Source organism: Xyrauchen texanus, chromosome 31, assembly GCF_025860055.1.
Source record: "Xyrauchen texanus isolate HMW12.3.18 chromosome 31, RBS_HiC_50CHRs, whole genome shotgun sequence".
Taxonomy (NCBI): Eukaryota; Metazoa; Chordata; class Actinopteri; order Cypriniformes; family Catostomidae; genus Xyrauchen; species Xyrauchen texanus.
This window is the reverse complement of record NC_068306.1, coordinates 367,879-394,484: the sequence shown is the minus strand read 5'-3', so window position 1 is coordinate 394,484 and position 26,606 is coordinate 367,879. Positions and strand designations below refer to the sequence as shown.

The following is a 26,606-nucleotide window of genomic DNA, read 5'->3' as shown; positions in this document are numbered from 1 at the left end:
AGCCTGCCCCATGCTCTGTCACACCAGATCATGCCACAAGACCCCCTTCCCCAAGCTCCCTACAGATCTGGACTTATGTCATATTTTATGTGTTTTTGTTCATGTGTTGGGGCATCAGGAGCCGCCACGTAGAGGGGGAGGGGGGATATGTCATGTTTATTCTGTTGGTTCCTGTTTTTCATGTCTTTTATTTTGAAAAGTTTTGTCCTGTTCATGTCATGCGTTTCCCTAGTCATGTGATGTCCTGTTTTCCCTCCATGATCATGTGTCTTGTTTTCATTTGTTCATTGTTTGATTACTTTGTTATTAGTTCTAGTTTGTCATTGGTTTTATGTTATTAGTCTTGTTATCTTGTTTAGGTATCTGTTTGATCATTGGTTTATGTTCCCCCTTGTCTGTGTATTTAAGCCCTCATGTTTGCCATTGTCTCTTGTCTAGAATTGATGTTTGTTTGTGTAGCACTTATCAAGTTTTAGCCTTGCCTACCAAGTTTTTGTTAATGTTTAAGTTATGTTTTATTCATGCTTATAGTTAAGGTTTTTGGTTTTCACATTTATTATTAAATTGCACTTGGGTTCTTCGATTCATCATGTCATTGTCTTTGCCAGCTACATCGTTAAAACCAGCAATTGATTATTGCAATCTGGTGTCCACTAAAGATAAGCTTCATTCAACCAACCGAACCGTCTCATAATCTAAAGCAAAATCAAGAATGTTTTAGTTAAAGCAAAGTATATATTTAATAGCTACAATACTACTATCTGTACTCACTACCTTTACTTTCAACTCTCAACAATAATAGCCTAAAACATTTGAGTTTCAATAACACTGTTTTGCTATTGTTATTATGTGTGGACATCGGTCACGTTTATTCTCTTAATTATGATTAATTCACTTTCTTTGTTGAAAGACCGAAATTAAAAAAGCATAATAACAATAATGTGAACATTTTTAATTATTGTATGAAAACGATGAACTGTGCTAGTTTTTCAGGCTAACTCTGTTTGTGATTCACTCCAGTCCAGTAGATGGCGGAAGAACACCGAGAGTTGTTTTTCTAACCGCCATCAAACAAGATGAAAGAAGAGCTGATAATCCGAGAGCCCAGTTCGGTACGAGTTTAATGTATTTTACGTCATTTTATGTATTTATATGTGCATCAGTATTATGTTTATGTTAAAAGTTTTTTTTCTTCTATGCATGTTGTTTTTCTCCTTGACGTTTTAATGACCGTAAAAAGCTTATTATTTCAGAATGTAGCATTGATTTGTGACGGACTCTTTAAAATATTAAGTTTCAGGAAAAACGTATATTAAATCTCTGATATATTAGCTCTTTAAATAGCTGTTTGTAAATGAGTTCAATAGCTGATACACTATACCGGATTCACGAAAATGTTTAAGAACGTTCTTAAGTGCAATTCTTGAAAAAGTATTCAGAAGTTCTCAAATATTTTCATTTGTTCTTAAGAATAAAAAGACAGACTTTGACATTTTCTGATCAGTCTGCTAATGGGCTTGCCTTGTCTAATCACTTTTAATTTGACATGGAGTGTGGACTAAATGTTCATGCTGATTAGTGTTAATCATTACTAGTATTCATAGTAATTTAGTAGTATTATTGATCATTTGTATTACAAGCCTCGTATAGGTTGTATGTGTAAGCTTTATTTTTACATTTTTAATTTATTCATTTGGTAGACACTTTTATCCAAAGACACTTGCATAAGCAAATCATCTTAAGGAGACTTTGGTATGAAAAGTGGCATATTACAAAGTTTCACTATCATCAGAATAGTAGTATCCAAGACAGATTAAAGTGCAGCATTCATTTTTTTTTTTTTTTTGTGACTGTTTAAGTGCTCATGGAAAAGATGTGTTTTTAGCCATTTTTTTATGTGTTTTTAGCCATTTAGGTATGCTGAAGCTGAAAGTCAGTGAAAGTGTACAACAAGGCGACGTTCCTTAGCCGGCCGCGGATTTCTGGTGGCCATGTTGCTGTGCAGAATTTATTTTAGGTATGCTGGAGCACACCCAGTAACTGTTCTGGATACTAGCATCAGAGCCTTGAATTTGATACGTGCAGCAACCGGCAGGCAGCCAGTGAAGAGAGACAAGGAGTGGTGTAACACACAATCTCTTTGGTTCATTAAAGACCAGACATGCTGCTGCATTCTGGATCATTTGCAAGGGCCTTATTGCGCATGCAGGGAGTTCTGCAATGAGAGCATGATGGTAGTCCAGTCTAGTTATGACAAGTGACTGAATGAGCAGTTGTGTGGCATGTTCCGAGAGGAAGGGTCTTATCTTCCTGACATTGTAGGGTTTAAATCTACATGATAGTGCAGTCTTTGAGATGTGATATGTGAAACTGAGTTGGTTATCGTTGGTTACCCCTACATTTATGACCATTTTGTAAGGCGTTACTGTAGTTGAACCCAGCTGTACGGAGATGTGTTCAACAGCAGGGTTGGCTGGAAAGACAAGGAGTTCGGTATTGGCTGGGATATGTTGCTGGTGGTGATCCATCATCCAGGCCGAGGTGTCTGCCAAACAGGCAGAGCGGTCACTGTGGTGTCGTTGGGTTGGAAAGGCAAGTAGAGCTGTGTTTCATCAGCGTAGCAGTGGTAAGAGAACCCATGTGCCCGATTATGGGTCCCAGTGATGTTGTGTATATAGAGAAGATAAGTGGCCCAAGCACTGAACCCTGAGGTACCCCAGTAAGTAGCTGATGTGACTTGGACACCTCACCTCTTCAGGCTACCTTGAAGGACCTACCTGAGTAATAGGAATTAAACCAGTACTGTTTCTGTGATACCCAGAGAAGAGAGGGTGTAGAGTAGGGTCTTATGTTTGACTGTGTCAAAGGCTGCAGAAAGGTCTTGCAGAATCAGGAAGGATGATCTGGATCCAGCTTTTGCTTGTCTCAGTGATTCTGTGACAGACAGCAGGGCAGTCTCATTGGAGTGTCCACTTTTGAAGCCTGATTGATTGTCATCCAGCATCTTGTTCTATGAGCGATAGGCAGAGATTTGATTGGAACATGCCCTTTCAAGTGTTTTCACCATGAATGAGATGAGAGAGACTGGTCTGTAGTGTTCTAATTGTGTGGGGTTAAGTGCAGGTATTTTCAGCAGCGGGGTTAATCGAGCCCACTTAAATGTATGGGAATGTATTGCTGATGGCTGTAAGTGTATTGGTTTTATGTGTAAGCCTTATATAGGCTGTATATGCAAGCCTTATATAGGTTGTATGTGTAAGCTTTATATAGGTTGTCTTATGTGTTGACAGCGTTAACACTTGTTCAAATGAACCGCACTAACAGAGCAATCACACCAGAATTTGTTTTAATTGAACCAAACTTGCCAAGTGTGAACACACCCCAAGTGAACCGAACTATTGAGCATCTACATCTGTACAGTTGTACAAATGTGTAGCGAGATGAAGTACAACACAGAACCTCAGAACGGATTATATCACAGACATAACTAAGTAAACAAAACAGAATATACAGATTTGCTCATGGATGTCCACTTTATTTCTTCTATGTGCCTCAAACCAAACACTGAATATCTTTAAAAGAGTTGATATGACTAACCTGGCAAACTTGGGCAAATTCTGGGATTATTTAGTCCTCAAAAGCACTCTGTATCAACACAGTACCTTGTGGACTCGTGCTTCCACCTGGACCAGCGCAAACTAAGCTCTCGGAAATTCTGTAGAAGTCAGCCAATCAGATTTGGTGTGACTGTACTGAGAAAGCGTTTCCAATGTTGTGTTCTATAAGCGTCAGACGGTTAGTGCACAGACTGTGGGCGTGCAGTCTGAGGCTGAGACTAAGTCTGTTATAACAGCTGGTAATATTAGTGCTGGAATTAAATAAAACCAAACTCAAAGCATACATTTATTTTTATACCCATCTCAAAAAACAATGATTTTTTTTTTTTTTTTTTTACATCTTTTCATATGTAATATAAAAATGTTTTAGAGTTTGATGAATGTCAGTCCATAATAATGATGATGTTTTTGTGTCAGATGTTCATCATGAGAGAGCAGGTGGATGTGATTCATGCTGGAGAACAGCAGATGCTGCAGACACCAGTGAAGATTGAAGTAATACAAGTGGAGATAAAAGAAGAAAACACAACAGAGGAACAACAGAGAGATGATGATGAAACATCAACAGAGAAAGAACAGAGTCATGAAGATGATGAAGAACAGCAGATGCTGCAGACACCAGTGAAGATTGAAGTGAAGCAGGAGATAAAAGAAGAAAACACAGCAGAGGATCAACAGAGTGATGAAGATGATGATGAACAGCAGATGCGCCAGACACCTGTGAAGATGTGTTCAGTGAAGTTGCTGGACTGCAGGAACCTGATGAAGATGAGAGGAGAAACCACAGCAGTGGAACAACAGAGTGATGAAGATGATGATGAGACATCAACAGAGAAAGAACAGAGTGATGAAGATGATTACATTCCTTCAGGTATTTTTCTTCCTTTAATGTTGTGTTATATTTTTTTATGACTATCAAATGTTATGTTAAAATTTGTTGTAACAGATTCTATCTCAAAAATCACTTAAAAGTTCCCTGTTATTTTTATTTGCATTTTAGAAGTGCTTCTTTGTCTTTTAAAAAGGTACATATTTTTATTTTTGGCAATTTCACTGAAATGTCAACTATACCATGGAAATTTATGATGGTCACGATCACTGTCTCACGTGTCTGGGCCAAAAGCACGTTGAGGAAGCATTCGTGGATGGTTCATGTTCTCACTGCGAGAACATGACCATGGCAACATTGCGGTCGTGGCTTTCGTTCTTTCGAGGGAAAGCTACTTCAGCTGTCCCCCCTCACGGGTCCTTCTACCTACGGGTACGAGGCCGCTCTGGTTAATGCTGAAGGCGATTCGGTGGCTTCAATGGGTACTGTTCCGCTGGGTAAATCCCCATGGACCACCCACTCCCCGGTATGCTCGTTTGCATCTGTCCAGTTCTGGGATGAGACGGGCATGCATCACCGCCAGCCTAATGTCTCTTCCGGAACTCGTGAGGCAGATGAGATGTTGATCGCTGCATCGGAGATCACCTTGGTGATGTCGGACGGCAAGGACTCGATCAGGCTGCCTCATTCGGGTATGGCAGCCCCGTCTGAGACCTACGCGGAGCTGACCTCCATGCTTGACCAGGCTGCCGCAAGTGCTGGGCTTGAGTAGAACCCTCCACCCGCCCATGAGCACTCGCGGCTTGACGACTGGTTTCTGGGTTCGGCGCGTCGCTCACGCGTCCAAGCTTGTGGTCCAGGAGTGCCACCTGTGTCTGAACCTGGTTGAGATGAGGGTTGCGGACAAGGCACAATTCATTAATGCCAAATTAATTTCCCAGGTCGGCCTCTTCGGTGACACCATTGAGGACTTCGCCCAGCAGTTCTGCAGTTCAGGTGAAGCAACAGACAGAGGCGATCCAGCAAATCTTGCCCCGGCACACATTGAGTGGCTCTCACGCCCACTGCTCGCCACCTTTTCAGCCCTTGGACCGATCTTGCATTGCTGCGGGCTGGAGTCTCCATACAGTAAGTGTCCAGATGCATCGTGGTTACGACGGACGCCTCCAAGACAGGCTGGGGTGGCGTGTGCAATGGGCTCGCAGATGCTGGCTCCTGGATAGGACCTCACCTGCGTTAGCACATGAAGTGCCTCGAGTTGTTGGCAGTACAGCTCACCCTGCGGAGGCTATTGCCTTTGATTCAGGTCATGCACGTTTTGGTCTGCCAAGGCACCCCTGCACCCTCTGGCACCCACACCCAGACCTCTGGAATCTCCCTGTCTGGTCCCTGGACGGAATGCTCACTGTGGTTAACACTTCTACAAGGCAGCTCTATTCCCTGAAGAGGCGTATCTTTGCTAAGTGGTGCTCTTCCCGTGGTGAAGACCCCCAGAGTTGAGTAGTCGGGTTAGTGCTTTCCTTCCTGCAGAAAAACTGGATGGGTGGTTGTTCCCCTCTACTCTCATGGTATATGTAGCTGCTATAGTTCAATGTAAGTCCCTTGGTAAGCACGATCTGATCATCAGGTTCCTGAGAGGTGCCAGGAGGTTGAACCCTCCTAGGCCACGCTTCTTTCCCTCATGGGAACTCTCCGTGGTCCTGTTGGTCCTACAGAGAGCCCTCTTCGAGCCCTTTGTGTCAGCCGAGCTAAAAGCCGTCTTTATGAAGAATTCCCAGGGGAATTCTTGGGGTTGGGGACCTGCAAGCTTTCTCTGTCAGCTAAGATTGCCTAGAGTTCATTTGGGAAGACTCTCACGTAATCCTGAGACCCCGACCGGGCTATGTGCCCAAGGATCCCACAAACCCTTTTAGGGATCAGGTGGTGAGCCTGCAAGCACTGCCACCGGAGGAGGCAGACCCAGCCTTATCGGTGCTGTGTCCAGTGTGCACTTTGCGCATCTACTTGGATCGCACACAGAGCTTTAGATGCTTTGACAGCAGAAAGGGAACAAACTGAGGATTGCCCACTGGATCGTGGACACCATAGCATTGGCCTACCAGGTCCAGTCCGTGCCTGCCCCTTGCATGTTCGAGCACACTTCACAAGCAGTGTGGCATCCTCGTGGGCACTGGCCAATGGTACCTCTCTTGCAGACATCTGTAGGGCAGTGGGCTACCAATACCGTTGCGAGATTTTACAATCTCTGGTTTAAGCCGGTATCGTCCCATGTTATTTCAGGTACGAACTGGTAAATTTCGTTCACAAGCTGTGAACCCTAGATGTTCTTCCTCCTAGCCCTCTGACTTACAAATTCAGTGGAGGAATTCATAGTCAGACACAGTACGTGTGCTAATGGGCTATGTAATGGGGTAAATGCTCCACAGGTCTCAGTTACCCCGGTAACCTCCCGTGATGTATTTTCTGTGATATGGTCTCCCTTTTTCATTAGACCCGTGTCTCCCTTGGCAGAGCCCTCTCTGCCCCGGTCGCTGTGTTTCTACAAACTCCTCCCCTACAAAGGGCAGGATCTACCACCACACTTCTTCCATGTGCTTGCTGCCTTTCGGCCCATATGACATATTCACCATTGTGACAGGGCGGAGTGCGGGACCGGGTGTGTATGATCACGACCCTATTCTACCCTCCCGGCGTGTATGACATATTCATCACTTTTTAGGAATTGTGAGGATATTTATAATCTTAATTTCTCTTGCTTCATCTGCCATTTAGGATTTATTTTCCCATCGAACACATCACAGTGCATTCTGGGATCGCCTATCCGGAGAAGGATACATATGATGCTACCTTAGAATTCGTCCAAAACGAGATATCTTATGAGGCAGCAAAATTAAGATACCTAGCTTTTGGAACACCCTTTGCATCGAGAGCATGCCTATGTTGCCTCAGAAGGAAGCTCACTAGGTTTTGGAACAGACCCCTAAATATATGGAATTTTGTATATACAGTGGTGGCCAAAAATATTGGCACCCTTGGTAAATATGAGCAAAGAAGGCTGTGAAAAAAATCTTTCATAAAAAGCAAATCACAAAAATCGAACCTTTAATTTAAGTAAAATAATTGAAAGAGGGGAAATATTTAATAAATATTTTTTTTTCTCCAAAACACGTTGGTCACAATTATTGGCACCCTTAGAGTAAAATATATCTGAAGTATATTCCCATTCATATTTAAAAAATGTTTAGTGCACCTGGGTGACTAGGAACATGAAATTGTTCAGCCATGACTTATAAATATGAGATAACACACAGGCCAATTTCCCTTAATCATCAATCACAGTGTGTTGGACTAAAGAATATAGTTCTGATGTGCGGCAAAAGGTTGTTGAGCTTCACTAAATGGGAAGTAGCTATAAGAAAATAGCCTAAGCATTGAAAATGACCTCTTCCGCCATCAGAGCAATAATTAACAAGTTCCAATCAACTGGAGGTGTAAAGATTTGGCCTGGAAAAGGACATGTGTCTATATTGTCTCCACGCACAGTGAAGAGGATGGCTCGAGTGGCCAAAGAATCTCCAAGGATCACAGCGAGAATTGCTGAAATTAGTTGGGTCTTGAGGTCAGAAAGTCCCAAAATAATATCAGACATCACCTATATCACCACAAGTTGTTTCAAGAAAAAAAGCTTCTGCTCTTATCAAACAACAAACTCAAGCACCTTCAGTTTTCCAGACACTGCTGGAACTTCAAATGCGACTGGGTTCTATGGTCAGATGAAACAAAAAAGAGCTTTTTGGCAGCGAACTCCAGAGATGGGTTTGGCATACACAGAGTTGAAGAAGTACCCAATGCCCACAGTTAAATGTGGTGTTGGATCTTTAATGCTGTGGGGCTGTTTTTCTGCCAGAGGTCCTGAACATCTTGTTCGGATACATCATGGACTCTATCATATACCAACAGATAAATCAAAACCTGACTGCCTCTGTCAGAAAGCTTACAATGGGCCCTGGTTGGATCTTCCAGCAGGACAAACATCAAAGTCAACACAAAAAGGGCTCACTGACCACAAAATCAAGGTTCTGCGATGGCAAACCCAATCCCCTGACCTGAACCCCGTTGAATATCTGTGGGGTGAACTGAAGAGGAGAATCCACCAACATGGACCTCTGAATTTGAAGGATCTGGAGATGTTCTGTATGGAGGACTGATCTCAGATCCCTTGACAGGTGTTCTCCAACCTCATTATGCATTATAAGAGAAGACTCAGAGCTGGTATCTTGGCAAAGGGAGGTTGTAAAAGTATTGAATAAAAGGGTGCCAATAATTATGGTCAATGCATTTTGGGGAAAAATATTTATTTAATAATGAGCTATTAACCCTCATTCAATTGTTTTACTTCAGATAAAGGTTAGATTTTTGTGAATTTTGAAGGATCAAAAGGATAAACAATGCAGATTCTTTTCACAGCCTTCTTTGCTCATATTTACCAAGGGTGACTATATTTTTTGCCACCATTATATATAGTGTTTTCTTGCTAACCTAAGCATATGCTAGGTATTTTTGTCACATCTGGATCGCAAGTTCATTTCATGATCTAAACTGAGATAAAACACTTGTCTAGATGAAATATTTTCTGAAGTCTGGTCTGTATGTGCAGGGTTTTATATATTGATAGACTGGCAATGAGTACTTCTAAAGTGAAGTTAAATTTCATATTTTCTAAAAGTTTACAAAATCATAAAAGATCTTCAGGGTCAATGACTGTTGATTAGGATTTCTGCTTAAATTCTTACTTTGTTTGCTAATAATTATGACATCAATACTTCACCAAAAAATGAAAATTGTCATCATGTACTCACCCTGATGTTATTCCCAACATGTATAACTTACATTCTGTGACTACAGCTCACATTTGATCTGAATGACTAGCAAACATCACAAATATGTAAAGAATGCTTGTTGTGTTCTGCCATTAAATCAGGGTTCAACTTGATTTATTTTTATCTATGTCCCTTTTAAAATTATTTGTGTTGATCCATTGTATAGAGCTGATGGAAGAGCAAGAGGAACGTCAAGAACTGAATGAAGTGGAGGAGAAACATCATGATTTTATAACTGGAGAAAAATCTTTGAGTGGCTCAAAGACTGAAAAGAATTTCTCACCAAAAAAGCCTAAAAGAAGAGCAGCCAAAAATACTTTCTCCTGCTCTCAGTGTGGAAAGAGTTTCATATGTAAGAGCCAGCTTAATTTACACATGAGCGTTCACAATGGAGAGAGACCTTACACATGCAATCAGTGTGGAAAGAGTTTCGCAAATGCAGATTATCTCAAGAAACATCTCCGCCGTCACTCTGGACAAAGACCATTTGAATGTGATCAGTGCGGTAAAAGATTTGTTGTGAATTCAGGCCTAAAAGAGCATCTGAAAACTCACACAAATAAGAAGCCTTACAAGTGTTCTTCTTGTGGAAAGAGTTTTGCACACCTGTACTATTTTAAACAGCACCAGAAAATACATACCAGTCAAGGGGATCATAAGTGTTTTGAATGTGGAAAGACCTTTATTACAGCCGGCAACTTGAATCAGCACCAAATAATTCATACTGGAGAAAAACCATACAAGTGCTCACACTGTGAAAGGAGTTTCACTCGGTCAGAACACCTGAAAACACACGAGAGAATCCATACCGGAGAAAAACCATACAAGTGCTCACACTGTGAAAAGAGTTTCACTCGGTCAGAATACCTGAAAACACACGAGAGAATTCATACCGGAGAGAAACCTTACAAGTGCTCACACTGTGGAAAGAGTTTCACACGGTCAGAAAACCTAAAAATACATGAGAGAATTCATACTGGAGAGAAACCTTACAAATGCTCACACTGTGAAAAGAGTTTCACTCAGTCAGAACATCTGAAAACACACGAGAGAACTCATACTGGAGAGAAACCATACAAGTGCTCACAATGTGAAAAGAGTTTCACTCGGTCAGAACACCTAAAAACACATGAGAGAATCCATACTGGATAGTCTTGTCTAATTATTGTGATGACTCTTCACTACCACATGATGGCAACACCTTCAGAAATTGTATTAGATGCACTTATTATTGGTAAGATGTTGTACACCTCGCATCATGATAACATGTAATGTTCCACTGTATTGTTGTTCTTGTGTTTCATACAATCAGAATCCTACAAAATGTTAACATTTCACAGGCCATGTGTAGAAGTGATTTATTTTTCCAGGTCTTGAAGTCTCATCATTGGCCATTACTGTATTGTTGTAAATCATCAGACCAGATGACATTCCAGATGACCGTTTATGGCAGAGCCCCTCCCTAACTGTTAAGGCAAAGAAGAGTGGCTCCATTTTGATTGGATCATGGTAGGACCAGCACAAACAAATACCAAGCACAGTCATCAGATAAGCTGCTTGGACAACTGCCAGACACACCTCACAAGGCGTAAAAATCTCCCAATACATCGGAAAAGACTTCTCATTGGTCCATGAGTGGTTTCTAAGCAACACCTTAAACCCCAATCCTAAGGTTTTACCTTAGACCAGAGTTGAGCTAAGGACCATAAAAATTCTTCAAGACAGGTCTCAACTGCTCACATAGCAAAATAGTTCACACAAAATAAACTATGGTGGTATAAATGAATGCATGCATAATCTTTATTCATTCAATATCATGTTTGGTTTCTATATCTTCAGAAAAATGCCAAAAGTATTTTTGAAGAGGTTTGGAAAGGGAACAATGCATAGAAATACATTTAAAGACACTGTTCTAACTATGCACTTTAAAATATGCCAATGTTCCTCGCAAATGAGGAAGGATGGGCCACACTTTGTGTTCCACCTGTAATCTTAACACCTAATTAGAAACAGTCACAACAACTCATAAGGAACATATTAAATGATCCTCTGGATGACCACACCTTTGTTCTGAGTTCCTGGCTGTGTGAGTTCCAAATAATCTTTGCAAATAAGGTTTTCACCTTATTAATTAACAGAGAAACAGCAACTTACCTTCCATAAGACAATAGTCATACTTTGCCAGTGCAACATCCAATTCAACCACTTGCATCTTCCCGTCCTATGCACTTTATTTACCTATTCATTTATTTGATCTTTTAGCATTCTGTATTAGTACCATTTTGTAGTTTTTATTAGTTATTCTTGTTTATCTTTTTGTAAATAAAACTAATTTCATTACAATTGTGTTCCATTTGTTGTTGACACAGAAGAGCTCTAAAGGGTTTAGCTGAATTTGACAATTCCTTCAGATTATATACATTGGAATGAAAAAAGGATTGGTGATGGCATAGTGGGATAAAGTATGTAACTGGTAATCTTAAAGTTGCTGGTTTGATCCCAACAGCCACCGCCATTGTGTCCTTGAGCAAGGCACTTAACTCCAGGGGCCAGTTGCATAAACATAGCCATTAACTTAAGATTTCATCTAACAATTAGTTTGACTAGCTAAAGACGCCATAGAAAGCCTGTTGCATAAAACAAGCTCACAGTTGTCTTTAGTAAGACAGTCTAATTTGCATTGCATTGTGGGAAAAATAAGACACTGAACAGCTTAAAAAAAATGGCCGACAGTATACGCTCAAATTTAATTGCGCCATTGTGTCCTTGAGCAAGGCACTTCACTCCAGGTTGCTCCGGGGCAATTGTCCCTGTTATAATTGCACTGTAATTCCCTATGGATAAATGTAAATTATTCAGATGGCCAACTTTTTCCAATTTACATATTTCTAATTCATTGAATTGTCCAATTTGATAATTTATTTGACTGTTAAAGCGAAACTCCTTAGATGGTGCCCCGAGGATTAACACATTAAGCAAAGTGTGATAAAACAATGCACCACATACAGTGGATCTTAAAAGTCTACACACCCCTGTTAAAATGCCATGTTTTGTGATGTAAAAGAATGAGACAAAGATAAATCATGTCAGAACTTTTTCCACCTTTAATGTGACCTATATGACCCCAAGCATACCTCCAAAGTTGTAGCAAAATGGCTTTTTTTTGAGAGGCCATCACAAAGCCCTGACCTCAGTCCGATTGAAAATTTGTAAGTGTATGTAAACTTCTGACCCACTGGGAATGTGATAAAAGAAATAAAGGGGACTTTTTTTTTATTATCTATTTTTTTTTTAGCAAAATTCACTTTTACATGGTGTTTGAACATAAATGTGTGTTGGAAGTGTGTGTATACAACCACCCTATAATGATAAAAATCCACCCAGTCCTCTTTTTTTTAATCCCGATTAATCTTAAACACTGTCTCAGAACAAGCCGTTTGCAGATTCTGTTCAAAGTGATGTCTCTTTGTACAGGCCCTGCCCACGACTGTTGATGGATACTGCCATTTTGGTATAGACCCGCCCTGAACGAGTTGTACACAGTCCGTCATTGTTTCGACGCCAGAGTAGCTGTAGACAAGAATGTCTCCAAAGCGATTGAGGTGTTTTGTTGTTGGATGTAAGAATGAACAGATCACTGATTGGTCAGCGAGAATCGTCACTACCAGCGTAAGAAGTGTCTCGGCTGTTGGCCGCACACGGCTAACACTGGATCTAACAACGGTGTAGGGAAAAGTAAAAAATAAATGAAAGTGGTGTAAAGCAGTTCAATGGAAAGGAGGAGGCGAGAACTGGCTTGACAATATAAATAATAGTTTTATGAACAAATAAACCAAAAGACATAAACGCACACATAGGATGGACAGCTGCCCGTAAACACTCTCTCTCTGTCGCACCACCGTCCGCAGTCAGCCTTTATCCCTCTCGGATGCTTGATTAGCCTGATAAGGGGCCGTGTGTGTAAAATCACGACCCGGCTCTGCCCTGTCACAAGTGACTACAGAACCATCAAGGAAAAGTGGAAGTGGTTCGACCTATCTGGCGAGTAGTGGGAGGGAGAGTGCCCTGGACTGGTGTTGATCCACGATGGAGGATGGTACGTTTTGTTACTCTGCTTGAAAGCTTCACTTTATTTAGTTGAGCAGCTATTGGAAGCTTCTAAAACAACCAGGCCAATTTAACTGTTACAATTGTGTAAAATCACCATGCAGCAACTGCTTTATGCAGCACAATGAGCTAGTAGCTAACCGCTAGCGGTCGTGTTATTGTTTTGTGTCATGTTTAAGATGATGTCACCGCAGTAGAGGCAGCGCAACTATGCCGATTAGCCTATAATCCCACCCACAATGAGGCGGCACTAAACTGCAGTGGAAACACAAGCTCAGAAAAGTAAAGTGAGTGGAGACGAACCGTAACTTAGTGGAAAAGTGCCATTAGTAACACACAATGTCAAGTGAACTGAAGGGTAAGGAAACATCTCGGTTACATATGTAAACTCGGTTTCCTGGTCTCAGACGTGGAGGCAACTGAGATTCTTCCTCCGCCACCCGGATTAAGGCACTTGAGTCTGCATGAGGACTTGAACTTCACGAGGAGCGCATTGGGAATTGGGCATTCCAAATTGGGGAGAAAAAAAAGATAATTGTAGTGAATTGTATTTTTATTTTGAATGTATTTTTGAATAAATTAATAGATCTGGACATAAAAGGAGCGTCAAGTCATTGACACATTTATAACCGTACGTTCACACCAGAGGCGGAGAGAGCGTCAAATCGACCGGAAGTCATTCATTTTCAATGACAGCCAGCGTCTCTCGGTGGCGAGAAGCGGCGCGGCGAGTCTTGGGCGGCGTGGCCGTCAGATGGAACTTCAAGTGCAGTCAACATTATGGTAATGAGCTGTGACGCGGTTCGGCGGCAACCTATTGGAATATAGAAGTGCTCCGCTGTAGCCAAGTCTAGAGAACATAACCGTGTAAACTTTGGTTCCCACCAAACATTCGTTCCGAAGATAAAATGGAGAAACGAATTATTGCCGTGACGGGTTTCCCTGTAATATATGACCAAGACCACAGTTTTTATTACAAATGTATTTTATTTTGATAACAAACAACTGTAATTTTAATTACTTTCTGCCATCGATCGATTTCTTATTTTCACATTTTAAAGAGTTCATGAGGATATACGCTACTTGTGATCGGTCGGCAAAAAGTAAATGGTCGACATGTCTGGATGTTTAAATTCCGGTCCCCTTTAAATATAGTAAACAAAACAAAGCATTCTGAACAAACGTTGCCGCCTATTTCAACTACGTCAGAGCGTCCACGAGCGTCCTTGAGCGTCGAAGGCAGGGCAGCCAGAGCGAATTTGGACGCTCTCGCCGCTTCTGGTGTGAACGTACAGTAACACACACACATATACACTCCAGTCCAGTAGTTGGCGCGAAAGCGTCATCAATTGTTTTGCAAACTGCCATTAAACACGAGACGAAGAAAGAGGAACTCACAGTTTAAGTGGTTCGTGTTTAATGTGTTTTTTTTTTTTGGTAATTTGTGAGATTTATATTTGTTTTGATGTATTTTTTCTGTTCATGTTGAGTTTTAATGATCGCAAACGAATTTTATTATCGTCTTATGTGGCGGTTTTGTGACGGACGCTTTAAAATATTCAGTTTCAGGAGAAACAAGCAGAAATATCTGAAAATCATTATTAATTTCTGATAAATGAGCTCGTTAAATCAAGATGCAGATTTTAAAAGAGTTCAATGAAGGTGATTATATGTCGAATAAAGCTCGTTATGGGTTAAAATCCGATAATATTCTGTCAGGAAAATCAAATCAAACCAAACACAAAGCTATTGTTTAACAGATCTGTTCTTGTGTGAGTAATTATAATAATGTTTTAGAGTTTGATGAATGTCAGTCCATTATAATGAGGATGTTTTTGTGTTCAGATGTTCATCATGAGAGAGCAGGTGGATGTGATCTGCTGTAAATCAGTAGGAACTGATCTGTCCATGCTGGATATTGATGATTTCATCACAGAAATCTCTCAGCTGAAGAAAGAGGTGACGTCACTGAAGACAAAACTGAAGGAGAGAGAACTGTATTCATCCTGCACCTGTTTTGAGCGAGTTAAAGTTGAGATTGTAAGTTTCAGATGATGTGATTTGACTGTGACTCTGTGATGATGAACGGTACAGATGTGATTGTGTTGTGTTTGTCAGGAGCTGGAAAAGGTTTCCTGTCAATCTTCAGTGTGTGTGACTGATGGGACCTCCACAGAATGTCAGGATTCAGTGTGGAGCGGCAGAGATCAGTCCACACCACAGCAGCTGCTGGACAAACTCTCTGAACAGAGATCCAGAGACACACAGGACTCACAGCTCACTTTACTCTGTTCTACTGATGCTCAGGAGAGTGTGTGTGACAGTAATCAGGGTGATCAAACCTCCACAGAGTCTCTGACTTCTGTCTGTAACGCTGGAGAACAGCAGATGCTGCAGACACCAGTGAAGATTGAAGTGAAGGAGGTGGAGATAAAAGAAGAAAACACAGCAGAAGAAGAACTGAGTGATGAAGATGATGATGAACAGAAGATGCTGCAGACACCAGTGCAGATTGAAGTGAAGCAGGAGATAAAAGAAGAAAACGCAACAGAAGAACAACAGACTGATGATGATGAGGCATCAACAGAGAACGAACAGAGTGATGAAGATGATGAGGATTTTGTTCCTTCAGGTATTTTTCTTCCTTTAATGTTGTTTTGTAGTTTTTATGACTATCAACTGTTATGTCAGAATCTGTTGCAACAAATGCGGTTTAATATCTCAAAAATCATAAGCATCATCTTATATTATTGCGCTGTTCAGCATGTGCCGTACATACCGCTAGAGGGCACTGCTCGCTCACACAGCACTTACTGAAGAGGTCAATGCAGACTATATTTTAAAACAAAGCCTTTTGAAATGTAGCAATTCTGCATGGACAAATGGGGATTTCATTCTTATTTCAATCCATCATGCAGCCTTGATGGATACCATACATGTTAGAGGTCAAATGTTTCAAAAAGTTTTGGATGTCTTTTCCTCATCATGTACTGTACTTTAAGTGCAGCCTATTTTTTTAGTAAACACACATTTCTTCTGCAGTACATTAAATGTATATTGTTTAAAATAGTTTAAGATATTTATATTGTATATCAAGCCAAAAAACAAACAAATCAAAAACGTATTTTTTTGCAGTGTGTAACATCTTTCACCTTTTATTTAATAAAATTCAGTAAAAATGTCAGCCTCACAACCCATTTATGATGTAACAATAATTAATACAAATTAAAAACTTGATAAAAGGATATTATTATATATCATTTTACAGGATACATTATTTTTGGTAGCTTGCAATTTTTTATAATTTCCGGCATTTTCTGCAAAAAACTTAAATCTGAGGGAAACCAATCGCTTCATGTTTGACAGCGGCAAAACAAATACTTGAAAAGCTTGAAAGCAGTCACAACATATCTAAATGCACAACTGCCATTGCATCATCTCCATAGTAACAGTGTAAGCATCCCACATCCTCTACGGTTTGCATCCACTATCAAAATCTCTGTCTACACTTTCATCACAGCTAGCATTTAATCTTCACACTGAGTGCTGCGAATGAGACACACAAACCCGCGTTTATACAAAGAAACCCTAACATTCACTTTATAGTAAAATGTGATTAGAATTTGAAGTGCTTAATACAGAAGGCTACGAATCTGAAAATAGCAAGTTTACAGGCAGATGTCCCCTTGCAGCAGGTGTCCCGACGTGTTCTGGTCACCACAGATGTCTCCAAACAGGGTTGGGGCACCGTGTGCATTGGGCATGCAGCCGCGGGCCTTTGGAAAGGGCCCCCGCTGCGCTGGCACATCAGTTGTTGGCTGTACTTCTTGCCCTTCGGTGATTTCTCCCACTAGTTCGGGGCAAGCACGTCTTGATCCGATCAGACAGCACCATGACGGTAGTGTACATAATTCGCTATGGTGGCGTACGCGTCACAACTCAACTCGTCACAACTCACCCGCCATCTCCTCCTTTGGAGCCAGCAGCGACTCAAGTCAGTGAGCCTTCTTGCACAGGTGCTATGCAAGGTCAGGGAGGACGAGGAACAAGTAATTCTGGTGTGCCCCTACTGGCCCTATCGGACTTGGTTCTCGGATCTCGTGCTCCTCGTGACAGCCCCTCCCTGGTGAAGTCCCCTGAGGAAGGACCTTCTCTCTCAGGGATGGAGCACCCTCAGGCATCTGTGCCCAGACCTCTGGAACCTCCACGTCTGGCCCCTGGACGGGATGTGGAAGATCTAAGTGGCCTACCACCTGCTTTTGTAGACACGATCAACCAAGACAGAGCTCCCTCTACCAGGCAACTTTATGCCCTGAAGTGGCACTCACAGAGGTGCGCAGTCAGGTCAGTGCTCTCATTTCTACAGGAAAGGTTGGAGGGGAGGCTGTCCCCCTCCACCTTGAAAGTGTATGTTGCCGCTATTGCGGCCCACCATAACGCAGTAGACAGCAAGTCTTTGGGTAAGCATGACTTGGTTATCAGGTTCCTTAGAGGTGCCCGGAGGTTGAACCCTCCTCGGCCAAGCGTGTTCCCCTCCTGGGATCTCTCAGTGGTCCTCTCGGGCCTTCAGAGACCCCCCGTCGAGCCGCTAGAATCAGTTGAGCTCAAGACCCTCTCCCTGAAGACGGCCTTCCTGATCGCGCTCACCTCCATAAAGAGGGTCGGGGACCTGCAAGCGTTCTCTGTCAGCGACACCTGCCTGGAGTTCGGTCCGGCAGACACTCGTGTCACACTAAGACCGCGACCAGGCTACGTGCCCAAGATTCCTACGACTCCCTTCAGAGACCAGGTAGTGAACCTGCAAGCGCTGCCCCGGGAGGAGGCAGACCCAGCCCCTTCGTTGCTGTGTCCGGTACATGCTTTGCGTATCTATTTGGACCGCACGCAGAGCTTTAGACGTTCTGAACAGCTCTTTGTCTGCTTTGGTGGACAGCGGAAAGGGAACGCTGTCTCCAAACAGAGGCTTTCCCACTGGGTGGTTGCCGCCATAGCATTGGCCTATCACACCCAGGCTTGTGGCCCCCTTGCTGGTTCGAGCACACTCTTCGAGAAGTGTGGCATCCTCGTGGGCAATGGCCATAGGCACCTTCCTTAGCAGACATATACAGAGCAGCGGGTTGGGCAACACTCAATACCTTAACCCTGAGATTGTATAATCTCGTAGAGTCTGTTTCATCCTGTGTTTTCTCAGGTACGAGCCGGTAGAACTCGGTAACAAGTGAACGGGTGTACCACTTGCACCTAGCGCCCTTTCCCTCCACTGAGGTAATGTCGTGCGCTCTTATCCCAGGAGATCCCACTAACTCAGAAACCTGGATGACTCCCCCCTAGTCCTCTGGTCCGTGAATTCAGCGGAGGAATTCCCCGACCAGACCCACTATGAGTACTCAAATTACTCTGTACTGGAATAGGTGCTCCACAGGTCGGGCCCCCATGTGGACTTGTCCCCCTGTGTGTATTTTCCGTGGTATGGTCCCCTTGCGAGCGGACCCGTGTCTCCCTTGGGCAGTCCTCACTGCCCCCCGGTCACCGTGTTTGTAGCAACTCCTCCCTCCCAATGAGGTAGGCTCTACCACCGCGGATCTACCATTCTCCACGTGCGACCTGAAATCCCATGTGGTGTATTTCACCACTCTTTACCTCCCCCAGCCTGGGCAGGTGTGGTCTCTGCAGGGTCTTTCCCCCCTGAAAGAATAGAAATTGGGAAAGAACGCTTTCTTGCCACAGCCGCTTTAACTCTATGCCAGAAACATAGAGAGAGAAAAGGCGTGGCTGGCGACTTGCTCCCATGCTTGGCACGTCGCCTTGTTCCCCCCATATCGGGGTGTAGGGAAACAGAAGGTTATGATGATCTTATGGGGCATTGGGGAAGGGTACGTACAGTCTGACAGCCTGTCGCTTTTGCACTCAACTGCCTGCCCGCACCTGTGTCAGCAGCTGCTCTATTGGTAGATTTTACATTTTCACGAATCGCACAAACTGAAAAAACAAATGACTGTTTTTAATTTCCAAAGTGCAAAAATGATCTTGAATGAACAAGATCCCCATTGAAGATCTAACGGGATGAAAGGTTCCCTGTCCCGCCACTAAAGGGCTTACTGAACGCAGTAACTTTGTCGATTTAAATCGGCTGTTTGAATATTGAATATGCCATATTATTGTACGTGAACTAATAATTTAAGTAGTAATTTAGCAATAATTAAATTTATTCCATACAATAGATATAAATTTTGCCTTGCCTTAACAAACTTTATTACAATATAAAATGCAGTATAATATAATGCTTAATGCTACGTTCACACCGGACGCGAATAGCGCGTCAAATTCGCGCCTACCGCGTCTAGTTATACGCTTGACCACTTTGAATCCATTCGCACGTCAAGAGCGAAATTGACGCGCGTAAAAAACAAAAGTTTGAAGCTAAATTTACGCGAACTTGACGCGCGAATGAGGCGTATTCACGTCTACCGCGCCGCGCTCTACGCCTCATTCGCGCCGCAGGAATTTTTTACGCGCGTAACGCGTCTTTGCATTGACTTAACATTGAAATCACTTGCGCCTGACGCGCTATTCGCGTCCGGTGTGAACGCAGCATAAAAGATACTTAAAAGAAACTGGAGCGCAGCTCATATCCACCATTGAAATCTGCTACTCTGAAGAACCACACGATTGCTTAATTTGTGACGTCACGGTAATTAAATATTTAATTTGCGATAACAATATCAAGGGCAATGATTGTTGCTATAATCGTGCAGCCCTAGGTCATCATGTACTCTCCCTCATGTTATTCCCAACATGTATTACTTTCTGTGAACATTTAATCTAAATGACTATAAACATGAAATGTAGTTATCAGCCAGAATTGATGCAGAATTAATGGACTCCATTAAATTAGCATTCAGATTGATGTATTTTACATTTTTCCTTTTTTAAATGATTTCTGTTGATTTGTTCATTGTGTAGAGCTGATGGAAGAGCAAGAGGAACATCAAGAACTGGATGAAGTGGAGAAACATCAGTATCAGGAACATGATTTTATAATTGGAGAAAAGTCTTTGAGTTGCTCAAAGACAGAAAATAATTTCTCACCAAAAAACCCTCAAAGAAGAGTAACCAGAAATACCTTCTCCTGCTCTCAGTGTGGAAAGTGTTTCACATTTAAAAGCAAGCTCAATGCACATATGAGAGTTCATACTAGAGAGAAGCCCTTCACATGCCATCAGTGTGGGAAAAGTTTTGCATATGCACCCAGTCTCAAGAGTCATCTCTTTTGTCACTCTGGAGAAAAGTCATTTGAATGTGATAAGTGTGGTAAAACATTTGCTGTGAATTCAGGCCTAAAAAAACATCTGAAAACTCACGCGAATGAGAAGCCTTACAAGTGTTCTTCTTGTGGAAAGAGTTTTGCACGCCTGTTCTATTTTAAAGAGCACCAGAAAATTCATACCGGTGTGACGGCCCATATGTGCTTTGAATGTGGAAAGACATTTACTACAGCCAGCAACTTGAAACTGCACCAAAGAATTCATACGGGAGTGAAACCATACAAGTGTTCACAATGTGGAAAGAGATTCATTCAGTCAGAACACCTGAAAAAACACGAGAGAATTCATACTGGAGAGAAACCTTACAAGTGCACACTCTGTGGAAAGAGTTTCACTCAGTCAGTAAACCTGAAAACACATGAGAGAATTCATACTGGAGAGAAACTTTACAAGTGCTCACACTGTGAAAAGAGATTCACTCGGTCACAAAACCTGATAATACATGAGAGAATTCATACTGGATAGTCTAATGGGCTAGTTGCGCAAGATGGCGCCTGTGAGCTTTCACCACACGACTATGTGCATGTTTATGTCTGGTTGTATGAGTGCTCATTGAAACTGAGTGAGAACACACGGTGTGATTGCGGTGTTGCTTTGAGAATAAACTTCCAAAGGAGACCTGGTTGAGACCACCATGAGCATGTTTACAAGAAAGAAATGATAGTGGTTTATCAGTGATGGTAGATAACATTCACTTTACATTGTTGTGTGCCTCAACCAGCAGCGACGAGCTGACCAATGATATGAAGTAAATAGTGTTAAAATTGTGGGTAACACTTTACAATAAGGTTCTGTATGTCAACAATAATTTATCAGGGCTCAACGCAAAGGATTTGTTCAACTGGCATGCTTCAGATATTATTTTTTGCATATGTTATGTTTTTAAGACAATGTCCCCTCCAAACTGAATCACATTTATAATTTGCAAGATATGATTTATGCTTTATGTGATCACATTTAAGCATTAATTTGATGTGTAATATGCAGTATGTAGATATTTGGCCTAATGAAATCGGTCAACCTTAAAGACCAACACTGCCTGATGGACAAAGCACAAAAATGTCTCAGTTACTGTCATAACCTCCGTACCCCGATAGAAGAAACTAGATGTTTTGTTGATGTAGTGACACTAGGGGTCTCTCTTGGGAGCCCGTTTGCATGCCACTTCCCCCGACATATGAGTATAAAAAGGAGCCCAGTATGCGGATTCATTCAGGTTTTGCACTGAGGAGCTGAGACAAGCAATGCCATTCAGCCTGTGGCAAGAGGGACACAACGTCTTGTTCCCTCCATCAGGGAACGGAGGTTACGACAGTAACCGAGACGTTCCTCATCTGTCACTCACTCGACATTGTGTCGATGTAGTGATACTAGGGGTCAATATACAAAATTCCACAAAGGCTGACCGGTCACGTGAACTGCCGATGCAGGTTTAGGCAAGCTACTATGAGCGTAAGAACAGATGCATTTGGGCTGCACAGATGCCCCAAAACGTTGTGTGATCTCCCCATAAGCCCGAGGGAGGGATGCATTCAGTTTGGAGGGGAGCAGGCCGCGCCAGCTGCTGGGGCCTTAAAATGCTCATAATATGTGCCAGGGAAGGCATTCTTTTCCGTTCCTATTCTTTTGGGGGGAAACCCAGCGGAGCCACACCCTGCCCTCAAGGGGAGGGTAAGAAAGTGGTGAATATGTCATATGGGCCCACAGGGGCCACACATGGAAGAGGTGCAGTGGTACAGCAACCGGGCAGATGAGGCTCTGCCAAGGGAGATGCTGGACTGACGAAAAAGAGAAGGGAGACCGTATCGCGGAAAATACACACAGGAGGTCACTAGAGTAGCCAAGACCTGTGGAGCCCTTACCCCAGTACAGGGCCTGTTAGCACATGTACTTGGTCTGGCTACAGAGTCCTCTGCTGAATTCGTGAGTCGGAGGGCTAGGAGGAAGAGCATCCAGGGTTCACAAGTCGTGAACACACATGGGAGAAAGAGCGCACGTCTTCACCTACCTGGAGGGGAGAGGCGCTATGTGGAAGCGGTACACCCAGCCAGCTGCCCCGTGTAAGGAAGTTACTTACCTGTTCATACCTGAAAGAACACTGGATGAAACCGGCTCAACCGGGAGATTGAAAAATCTTGCGAAGGTATTGGGTGCTGCCCAGCCTGCTGCTCTGCAGATGCCTGCTAAAGAGGTGCTATTGGCCAGTGACCACGAGGATGCCATACTCCTTGTAGAGTGTGCTCGAACCCGAATGGGGGCGGGCATGGACTGGGTCTGGTAGGCCAATGCGATTTCATCCACAATCCAGTGGGCAAGCCTCTGTTTGGAGACAGCGTTCCCTTTCCGCTGTCCACCAAAGCAGGCAAAGAGCTACTCAGAGCATCTAGAGCTCTGTGTGTGATGCAAATAGATGCGGATAGTACGCACCGGACACAGCAACGAAAAGTCTGGGTCTGCCTCCTCCTGGGGCAGCTTCGCTTGTGGGCTCACCACCTGGCCCAAAAAAGGGCTGTGGGAACCTTGGACATATAGTCTGGACGGGGTCTCAGGATCACGTGAGAGTCTTCCGGACCAAACTCCAGGCACATTCGCTGACAAAGAATGGTTGCAGGTCCCAGACCCTCTTGATGGAAGTGAGTGCGGCCAGGAGGGCGGTCTTCAGAGAGAAATGACCTTTAGCTCGACTGACCCAGGGGGCGCTCTCCGTAGGCCCGAGAGGTCCCATGAGGGTAAGAGGCACAGCCTAGGAGGGTTCAACTGCTTGGCGCCTCACAGGAACCCGATGAACGGGTCATGTTTATTAAGAAACATACCTTTAACAGCATTGTGGTGTGTTTCTATAGCAACTACAAGACCGTGAGAGTGGAGGACAGCTGCCCTTATAATTATCTGCAAGGAGGAAACCACTGACCCGACTGCACACCTCTTGGGATCTTCGCTTATAGGAAGAACACGACTTAGTGAACATATGTCAATTCAGGGACTACAGTTACCTTGTAGAAGGAGCCCTGGCCTGAGTGATCATGTAAAGCACAGCATGCGTTAGATGAATTGGATCTTCTGCATCTCGTCCAAGGACCAGACATAGAAATTCCAGAGGTCTGGGCGTGGGTGCCAGAGGGTGCACCGTCCCTGAGAAAGAGGGTCCTTCCTCAGGGGAATTCGCCAGGGAGGAGCTGTTGCGAGGAGCGTGAGTTCCGATAACCATGTCTGAGTGGGCCAGTACGGAGCCACGACAATTACCTGCTCCTCGTCTTCCCTGACTTTACACAGCACCTGCGCACGTAGGCTCACTGGGGGGAACGCATACTTGTGTAGCCCTCGGGGCCAGCTGTGTGGCCGCGCGTCTGTACCGAGGGGAGCTCCCGTCAGGGCATTGGTGTTTTCTATAGGATTCCGTCGAGATGTCCGCCCGGACCAACACGTGCTTTTCTGAATCAATGGCAAAAAGCCGCCATAGGGCGAGCTGTACTACCAGCAACACGAGGCAGTTGGTGTGTCAATGCAGGTGAGGTCCTGTACAGGAGCAAGCAGCTGTGTGCCCATTGCGACATGGTGCTCAACCTATCTTGGAGGCATCTGTCGTATGTTGGACACTTGCTGTATGGGGACTCTAGCCTGCAAGGTCGGTCCAAAGGCTGAAAAAGGCGATGCGCAGTGGTCGTGAGAGCCAAGCGATGTGTGCCGTGGCGCCCTGCGTACCTTGGGATTCCGGTCTGGACCCAGTGCTGTAGCAGTCTCGTATACATCAATCCGAGCACCGTGACTGCTGCTGAGGATGCCATATGCCCCAGGAGCCTCTGAAAGTATTTCAGTGGGACCGTCATTTGCCGCCTGGATAGGTTCTGGCAGTTCAGCTGGCTCCGGGCATTGGGCAGTCCTTATTGTCGAGCCCTGATGTATTTAAAGAGCCCCTATTATTTTCAAATATTACCTTTCATGTAGTTTGTTATATAGCTGTTTATGAATGTTAAAAGTCTGCAAAGTTAAAAAATCAAAGTGCAGGACAAATGGAGTTATTGACTCCCAAAAGAAAGAGCCGATTGTGAACACCTGAAATGAGTCGTTAGTAATTCCAGACTTCCTGTACTAACCTACATAATTTGGTAAAAGAAACCCGCATCTGGTCTCCATTGTCTGCTCGCGAACAGCTTTGACCCGCCCTCAAACACTACACTAAGCGGTAGACCAATCACAACAGACTGGGACATCTGACCAATCAGAGCAGAGTAGCTCTCTGAAAGGAGGAGTTTAGAATGAATCATTGAACGAGTCTTTTGTGACTCTGGGGGGAAAAAAGGTAATGATGCAATTTAAATTATGAGCAAATTAAAGTGTTTTTTGACCTTGGATGCATGTAAATCTACTGTATGAGATTTAAAACAAAATTAGGCACATTTAAAAACCATAATAGGTGCTCTTAAATGAAACATTAACTTAAGTAACATTAATGCTCTAATATATTTATAATTGTGTTTGTTATTACAAATGCATTAAGCAATGTTTACGAATTGAACCTTATTGTGAAGTGTTACCAAAAAGTTGCATGTGTAATCAGACATAAGACACAAACAGAAATTGTAACTTTATAACTGTTGGTTGTTGTCCAACAGAGGATTAATGTGATCTTATGTACTCTACAGTTGTATATTCAACTTCAAATTGTGTATCTTACTGAATCTGTGTCCAAGCCTAGCATTATTAATTCTTTTCACAGAAACTTAGATGAGCTACTGAAGTTTATTATCGTTCTTACCTTCATAGTCATCGATGTAACTGCGTACATACTGTAACATGTTGACATGTTGTTTATGGTCTTATTCTAGCTGTTACTGAATGTTTAGTGTATGTATGTGTGCACGGGGGAGACTGTGAAGAAGGGGTTCACCGCTGTTTTTAAATGTGCTTCTCTAAACAATTACAGAGTGTACGGTGTGGCTGTGGCCGACAACAGCCTTAAACACACTGTTTGTAAGATCGACCTTTTGTGTCTTCATTATGAAGCTTCAATACATTTTAAATCTCTTTTCTGTAAACGCCTCTGTGATGAGGAGATGGATAAGTGCTCGTCTGCGACTGCAATCGGGCCAATCGGCCGAGGAGAGGGATAAGTGCAGCAGTTTGGGAAAGAGAGCCACATGCGGCAGCCATGTGTGTGTTTATCTATTTGTGTATTTTTGTTTTAGTTTCAATTAAAATATGACTTTGACTGTTCAGCTGGTTCCCGCCACCACCTCGCCCATTTGAAAGTGTTACAACCTCGTATAGTAAAATAAAATGCCATTTTTTATGGTCTCCGAACTGGCGCCAGGTGAATACCGAGTGGTTATACCCACACTCGGTAAACCAGGAATCAAACATGCTGTCTTATGCAACTTGCCAGCAATTGTGATGACTCTTCACCACCACAAGATGGCAGCACCTTCAAACATTAGATCAGTTGCACTTATTGTTGGTAAGATGTTGTACAACCCTTAAGAACATGTAATGGTGTACTGTATTGTTGATCAGAACCCTACTAAATGTGAACTTTTCAGAGGCAATGTGTTGAAGTGATTTTTTGCGTGAGATCTGGAAGTCTCCTCAATCGCCTGCACTGAATAAAGTTACTAGATCACATCTTATTTTCACAACTCGTGTTTTCTGGAGTACGTTGTTCTGTTAGATTTTTTCACTTTTGGATGAGCAATCCCTTTCAAGACTCTGATGCACATTAAGGTTGTTGGTAAAGTTGTTAAGATGTGAATGAACCTTATGTTGTTTTTTCTTGAACCATGTGAACCAGACTTTATGCTTATATCTTTATGCTTGGGTCTGGACACAAGACTGAGGCTGATTTGGACCTCAC

General features: G+C 43.0%; 1 protein-coding gene across 1 annotated transcript; it reads left to right on the top strand.

Annotated features, from left to right (window-relative positions):
* Window positions 1-1,071: 1,071 nt before the first annotated feature.
* Window positions 1,072-26,606, top strand: LOC127625505 (zinc finger protein 160-like). The gene is made up of 7 exons (XM_052100829.1): window positions 1,072-1,112; window positions 4,035-4,488; window positions 9,493-10,477; window positions 10,974-10,998; window positions 15,285-15,473; window positions 15,552-16,065; window positions 20,397-26,606. The coding sequence occupies exons 1-7, from the start codon at window positions 1,077-1,079 to the stop codon at window positions 21,221-21,223; spliced, it is 3,030 nt and encodes a 1,009-aa protein (XP_051956789.1). The 5' UTR covers window positions 1,072-1,076; the 3' UTR covers window positions 21,224-26,606.